At 24.0% G+C, this 7,940-nt stretch overlaps 1 protein-coding gene across 2 annotated transcripts in view; it reads right to left on the bottom strand.

Annotated features, from left to right (window-relative positions):
* Window positions 1-3,919: 3,919 nt before the first annotated feature.
* Window positions 3,920-7,940, bottom strand: part of LOC117167036 (calcium uniporter protein, mitochondrial) — a 186,002-nt gene continuing 181,981 nt past the window's right edge. For both annotated transcript variants that reach the window (XM_033351601.1, XM_033351610.1), the window contains one exon: window positions 3,920-5,314. In XM_033351601.1, the coding sequence (XP_033207492.1) occupies window positions 4,985-5,314 (330 nt within the window). In that variant the 3' untranslated portion in view covers window positions 3,920-4,984. The remainder of the gene's footprint in view (window positions 5,315-7,940) is intronic.

The following is a 7,940-nucleotide window of genomic DNA, read 5'->3' as shown; positions in this document are numbered from 1 at the left end:
TGAGAAATGTATCAGCCTTGGAGGAGATTATGTTGAGAAATAAAAAAAAAAATTCTTAAAAACGTTGTTTTTCTTGGTCAGGCCGGAAACTTATCAATCCACGCTCGTATTTTTATTTGTAAACACATTTTTTGTTTGAAAATTGTACTATTTTTTGTTGAAATTAATTTTTTAGTCGATTTTTTTTAATAGTGAAAATTCAATTATTCCATTTTTGGTTGGCAAATAATATTTTTTTTTTTGAAAAATTGAATTATTTTGTTGAAAATTCATTTCCATAGTTGAAATTATTTTATTTTGTTAAAACTTTGTTCTTTTTTTTTTAATTAAAATTTTACTTTTTCAATAGAAAATTCATCTTTCTAGTTGAAAATTGAACTATTTCATTTTTGATTCAAAATTAATTTTTATTATTTGGACATTTAAATACTCTGTCTAAAAAATATATATAAAATTTTTAAAAACACCTACATTGAAATGTTCTTTTTCAGCAGATAATATTATATTTGTGAATGAATAAATAAAATATAAACTTTGATTATTAATTTGTATATAAAAACAAGAAATTTTTCATCAACCAAATGTGAATTGTTGCACCCTAAAACCTAAAATCCATAAAGAACTAGAATTTTAATTTGGCGTAAATAATTTGCACAGTGGTTGAATAAATATTTATTTATTTATTTGAAATATGTATATACAGAAAAATGACGCGATTCGATATTTAGACACGATCAAAACAGAGATCCAACTTCCAAATTTCGAATTTTGAAATCAAATCTATTTAATTGTCAGTTAAAAACATTAATTATATATAATTATTTTTCAAAAAACGATAGAAAATTTAAAAATTAGATCCATCTGCTGATTGTGCCAAAAAGCCATTATTTATTTAAGATTACTATTATTCACACAAAATCGAACCAATTAGGCTCCAACATTCGGAACTATAAACGGTTTCACACTTTGCAATAATTAAATGTAATGAGCAAATCTGACAGCGATAGTTTCGTATAATGACTAGTACACGAATCTTTATTTCATACCAACTTTTTTCTTGATTCCTCGATGTTATTCTTTCAAAAATCTAAAAGGATTAACAGCAAATTACATCAAAAATTAACAACAACAGAAAATAAAAATTTCCAGGGATTGAAAAACCAAATTTTTCAATCTTCCCTTTGTTTTCATAAATTTCTTTACGTTCTCCATTTTTATTGTTCTTTCTAGAAGTTTTTTTTTCTTCAATTCTCACAAACATGAAATTCGAAAATTTCAGATACGTATTATGAAGAATGCGAAGAATCAGGCATTAATTGTTAATAAGCTCGAAGAAAAGAGCGCAACGGCAAAATCATTCCGAAAATAACGTGTGTACAAATATATTTATAACATTTATATATATATATTTACAAAACTCGTACGTAGATCGTAAAAAATCTGAGGAAGAATGATTTTATTATAGCATCCAATCTGGAAGAAATTATTCTTATTTTTCATTTAATATCTAAATTTTCTTTATTTTATTTTATTTCTTTTCATTTTTTCAGATTAACCTCCTTTTTCCAAATTTGAAACATTCGATGCAAATTGCAAAATAGCCATTAGAAAGCCAGGATTTATTTTATAAATTGGCACTAGTATTAGATTTAGGTTTAACTTTCATTTTTTTTAGCTGCAAGAATATTGGAAAAAAATGTCCAGCATTTCTCGAAGCTAGGAAGCGAGTTAATTTTAGTTTTAAAAAGTAGATTATTCTATAAGTGCAGAGTGGTTTTTAGATCTATAATTTTTTTAAGTCTATAATTCGTGAATCTGGAAGAGATTTAGTGAAAGCGATGACCTAGTTCAGAAAATTTAGAGGCTACATAGATTTTCTGTAGATTTCTACTGCTAGTAATTTTATCGAAAGATGCTCAAAACTTTCCGTCTTTTCGATATGAATTTTCCGAGGGGTTAATTACCCGTGAAATCTTTTTCAATACCTTGTTACCCCTTCTTGGGAGAAAATAGTCTAGAAAAGTCATAATTGAATTGAATTTAATTATAAAATTATTTAAAAATTATGGGAAAATCAGTATAGAAATGAAAAATGATGAAATATTTAAAGAGTTGATGCAAAAAAAAGAGTAAGTGTAGAAACAAATAATTTATCATATTTTAAACAAAATAAATATTTCGATTTATTATTTATTTTTTAGGTTTAATTGTTTTTAAGGTTATATAAATATAATTTTCCTAAAACTTTGTATAAATTTCAAAATTTGAACAAAAACGTTCATCTTTAACCGAATAGTTGAATTTTTAAACAAAGAATAACTATTTATTTTCATAATTTTTTTTTCTTATTTTATTTAAGATTATTTAAATATAACTGTAAAGTTTTTTAAAAAAATCAAAATTTTTTCAAGATTATGAAAGATATGTCCAAAAGTTATCTGAACATTACATAATTTCTGAGGATTTTTTCAACTACATTTTGTTTCAAATTCTTTTTAAAAAAATCAATTTTTTAAAACATTTTTTAAATACTTTAAAATATTTTTTTAAATCTCTTGAAAAGAATGATTTTTATTTGAAAATTTTGGAAATATTTTGGAATTATTAGAATTTTTTATATGTTCTCCTAAAACAAATTTTGTAAAATGAAAAATAATTTAAAAATTTGCCATAAATCTTAAGATTTTTTTTGTTCTATTAAAACATTTCCAAATTGTTAAACAACTTCTAAATTTTTTGTTTTTTAACTTCAAAAATCTACATTTTGCTTTAAATTTGTTGGAATCTTTTTAGATTAAAAATTATTATTTTATCTTTTTACAAATTGTAAATATATCTTAAACTTATTAAAATTTTTCCTACAATATACCAAATTTTTCTTTTTAATCTTCTACATTATTTTCCGAAATTTTAAAAAATCATTTGACATGTTTTTAAATATTTACTTAAAATTATTTTCAAATATTCTAAAACAATCTCAAATTTTAAATTGTTTCAGAATTTTTTCAAAACTTCTATAAAGTTTTGAAATAACTTTCGAAATAATTCAAAGTTTTTCTGAAACTGTTTTAAATCCCGAAAAAACAAAATAAATTGCCTTAAAATAAAATCATAAATAAAAATGAAGATTTTACGTTTTTGTCCATAGTTTGAAAAGAAAATTAATTAATTTATGATTAACGAATCATTTAAATATTCAAGAGTTTTTAAGGTATTTCAAAGAATTGCCAAGATTGCTAGGGATTTTCTAACAGTTATTTTTCGAGAACTTTAATAAAAAAAACTTGAATTATATTCAAGCGCTTTTAAATCATTTATACTTTTTTTAATTATATTGTACTTTTTCTAAAGACTTCAAAGGGATTTTTAAAGATTCGAAAAGATTGCATAAAATACAAAATTGTTAAAAGAATTTCAAAAAATTTTGTAAAAATTCAAAATATTTCAAGAGATTTCTAGTAAACTTTGGAAATTAAATTAAATTTCAAAGGATACCTGGCAATTCCAAAGATTTAATTTAATTCCAAAATATTTATAGTAAACTTTGAAAAATAAATAAAATAAAATAAAATAAAATTTTAAGGGATTCCTAGTGATTTCAAAGATTTTAAGAAATTTTAACGTATTCCTAGGAATTTCTAAGATTTCTACTGATGTAAAAGTTTGTTAGAACTATTGCGCATATGCAAGTTTTATAGAGATCTACTGCGCAGCGATAAATGAAATAGAACTCGACTGCGCATGTCTGAAAAGTGGCGGAAAATTTGAATCGCAAAACTGTGTCCAGCTCTGTTTAGGAGACAAATATAAATTTTATTTTAAGGGATTTCAAAAATTCAAGTAGAGAAGATTAATATTTATAGGACCTCCGATTATTTTTAAGATTTTTCGGGATTTTACCAACTTCAATGGATTTTAACATTTTTGTGCTATTTTTTATTCATCTAGTACACACCGAAAATCCGGGTAATTAAGCCCTCGGAATTTTCTAAACTCTCTCATTTAAGTAATGAATGCAAACATAAATAAAATGTAATCTATTTACAGGAGAATACGATTTCTAGTGTTGTAAATCGTATTTTTATCACATAGAATAACTTTTTGTAGTGAGAAACGCGCAGTATTTTTTTTATCGGACGGATAGAGAGATTTTGGAACTTGCGGAAGCGAAAATTAATCATAGATATCGGAAAAATCTGACTCTAAAAGTTTAGATTTTAGGATTCTATTTTAAAAGTGTAATTCCTAATATAACTTTGTTCCGCGAACCTACTTTTGTGCTTTAATTATTGTAAAACGATTCGATAAAATAAAATTCCGTTATAAAATAATCGACGATTTTCAAATAAGATATTAAAAATATAGAATTTTTTATCTAAAAATTAATAGCACCACTCAGAAATCCAAATAAATTAGTGCCACCTTAAACTAGCAGCAGGAATTTAGAAACCTAGAGGAATACTGAAATCAATGTCATTCCTAAAGGCTTTACAAGTATCACTTCTGATCACATGTGCTCACGTCTGATCGGAGCTGGACAAGAATTTAAGAAAATATTTAACTTTTTATAAGCAGAGTATAGTGCGCATCTATAAGCTTGATAGGAATCTACTGCGCAGCCACAAGTTCAATAAAAATCGATTGCGCAGCGATAAATGGCGCAGAGTGCGAATGCGCATGTTTGAAAAGAGACTTCATTATTTCGCACTCTACGGCGCGAAATTTGAATGTCAAAGCTATGTCCAGCTCTCTTTGTGATCCTCTTAGATTATTATTCCCTGTTTTTCAAATTCCACAAATTTCTTCACCAAAAATCTACAATCATTGTATACGCGTAAAAAAAAGAGAGCGATATGTTATGGAGGCTACAAAAAATGGTAAACTTACTACAACGATTGTAAATTTTACTGAAAACGTTTCTTTTCGTCAAACGCGAGGTAAGTACAAATAGAAAGGAAGATGGATTTTTGGTCGGAAGGGTGACTTATCTAAGAGGCGTTGAGACTGTGGTGTCCTTTTTTTTAATTTCCTTATCTGGACTAGGACTGGGACTTCTGGAGTCACTTCGAGATCTCGATCGGGAACTCGAACTTGAGCTTGAACTTGAGCTTGAGCGCGATCGTTTTTCTGGTTCTTTTTCGATCAGGTGTTTCTTTTCCCAAAGGGGACCACGAATTATTCTTAAAGTTGTTTCCAACTCGTAAGCCATGTCCTTTAATTGATTGTATCGCACTAAATCAAATCCAACCTTTTTTGCTTTTTTGTGAAATCCAACGAGAAGTTGTCGGTGAAGAGCATCTGGTAACATGTATTCCTGAAAAATAATTATTATTCGAGTATTTCAGTATTTTTAAGAGCATAGAAGAGATTTTACCCAAAAAAATTTTTAAAAATGTAATTTTTAAGCAAATAGTTGAATTTTCAACAAAAAAATCATTTTCTTTTAAACAAACTAGTTAAATTTTCAACCACGGAGATGAATTTTCAACTTACAACCAATTAGTTAAGTTTTGGAAAAAAAGATGTGATTTTTTTTACCAAAAGCGATAAATTTTGTAGTATCTCGCGTTATGTCCAGGTAAAATTTTTTATAGTCAATTTGAAGAGTTTATTATAAATAATGTTTTTTCATTTTTTGCGAATTCAATTAATATGATTATTTTCGAAAGCTTTGAACAGTTATATTACAAGATATTGAAACAATATTTAATAATACTATTAATCATAATTATATATTAATATTTAATTTATATTAATTAAATAATTAATTAATAGTTGGATTTTCAACCAAAACATTAATTTTCTACCGGGAAGATTAATTTCTATCCAAAAAGACGAATTTTTAACAAAATACATTAATTTCAAACTAAAAAAGATCAAGTGTCCCTCAAAAATTAAATAATTAAATTTTCAGTTAATAAAAATTTGTGTTCAATCAAAGAGATGAATGTTCAAAATGAGTTTAAATTTTCACCACGTACTGACAATTGCATTCGAAATAAAGAAGAACTCTGAACAACAAATCCACTAGTTGATATTTCAACCAAAAAATATTTTTATTTAAAAACAGTTGAATTCAATATATATTTTGTTTAAATTATTTAAATGAAAATTTACTATTCCATTTGACATTCAAAATTGATCTTTTTTAGTTGAAAAATCACCCGTGTGGTTGAAAATTCATGAAAATGCAGAACTCGTCATTTTTCGTTTAAAATTATTCTTTTTAGTTAAAATTTTGTTTTTCTTTTGCTTGAAAATTTATCCTTTTCAGTTAAAAATTCAAACTTTTTGGTACAAAATTACTTTTCTCGTTTGAAAATTCATCCCTTTTGGTTAAAAATTCATTAATATTTTTGAAAAGTGAGCTATATTGTTGAAAATTTATTTTTTTTCGTCCAATTTTTTGTTTCAACTGAAAACTTGAATATTACAATTTTTAGTTAGAAAATTTATTTTTCTTTTGGTCAAAAATTCTTCTTCATGGAAAAATCTTCTTTTTGGTAGAAAATTAATTTTGTTATTGTTTATAATTCAACTATTTTGGGGAAAATTTTTTAATTTTAAACTATTCCATTTTTCATAAAATGTATATCTTTCTTATGAAAATTCATTTCTTTCGTTAAAAATTGAGTTATTTTATTGAAAATTCTTTTTTGGTTTCAAAATTATTATTTTAATTGAAAATGTACTAATTTTATTGAAAACTAATTTTTTAATTAAATTTCTATTTATGCCATTTTTGATTGGAAACTAAACAATTTTTTTAAGGATTCGTTTTTTTGTTGTTGATAATTAATTTTATTTATTTATTATTTTTTTCATTTGATTTCTTTTGTTGTGAATTGAACTGTTTTGCTGAAAATTCAATTTTTTACCTGAAATTGTTCTTGTTCAGTTGAAGATTCATTTTTTTTTATTGAAAATGTATTAAAAACAGTTCATTTTTCTTATAATCAATGTATTTTCTACATTTTAAATATATTGAAAATACTTGAAATCTGTATTATACTATATATGAAGTGATTTTGGGTTCTATTTAGTATATAGCTTATAAATGTAGCTTATCTATGTAGCTTATACGTAAATAAAAAAGTTGTATGAAGTTTAAAAATTTTGATTTAAAATGGGGACATTATATCTTTATTTCAACAAAAAATAGAATAATTAAGTTTCCAGCTAAAAAAATTAATTTCAAGGAAATGCATTTTCAACAAAATAGTTAAATTTTCAGTCAGAGATAGATATTCAAATAATACATTTTTCTTACAAAGTAGTTCAAAATTCAACTACGTAATTGAAATTTCAAATAATAAAAAAGATCTTTAAATAATAAAATTAATTTTTAACAAAGAAATTAAATTTTCATTTAAAAATATTAATTTAAAAAAAGAATTTCCAACAAAATAGTTGAATTTTCCTCTCGACAAATGGAAATTAAAATAATAAAATGAATTTTTAACAAAGAAGTTCAGTTTTCAACTAAGTAATTGAATTTTCCATCAAGAAGAATAATTTTCTAAATAAAAAAACGAATTTAGAATAAAATATATAAATTTTCAACAAAATTTATGAGTTTCCAACTAAAAATAGAATAATTAAATTCTTAGATCAACAAATTTAAAACAAATTTCAACCAGATAAATGGATACTCAAATAATAAAATGAATTTTTACCAAAGAAGTTTAATTTTCAACCCAGTAATAGATTAATTTTCTGCAAAAAAAGACAAATTTACAATGAAATATATAAATTTTCAACCAAATTTTTGAATTTTCAACTAAAAACAATCAATTTTCGACCAAAAATAGAATAATTAAGTTTTCAGTTACAAAAGTTAATTAAAAAAACTAGTTTTTAACCAAATAGTTGAATCTTCAAATAATAAAATAAATTTCTAAAAAGAAGTGAAGATTAATTTTCTACAAACAAAGAGAATA

The sequence above is a fragment of the Belonocnema kinseyi genome, chromosome 1 (genome assembly GCF_010883055.1).
Source record: "Belonocnema kinseyi isolate 2016_QV_RU_SX_M_011 chromosome 1, B_treatae_v1, whole genome shotgun sequence".
Classification (NCBI taxonomy): Eukaryota; Metazoa; Arthropoda; class Insecta; order Hymenoptera; family Cynipidae; genus Belonocnema; species Belonocnema kinseyi.
Note: the sequence above shows the minus strand (reverse complement) of the source record. Positions and strands in the feature narration are given on the sequence as shown.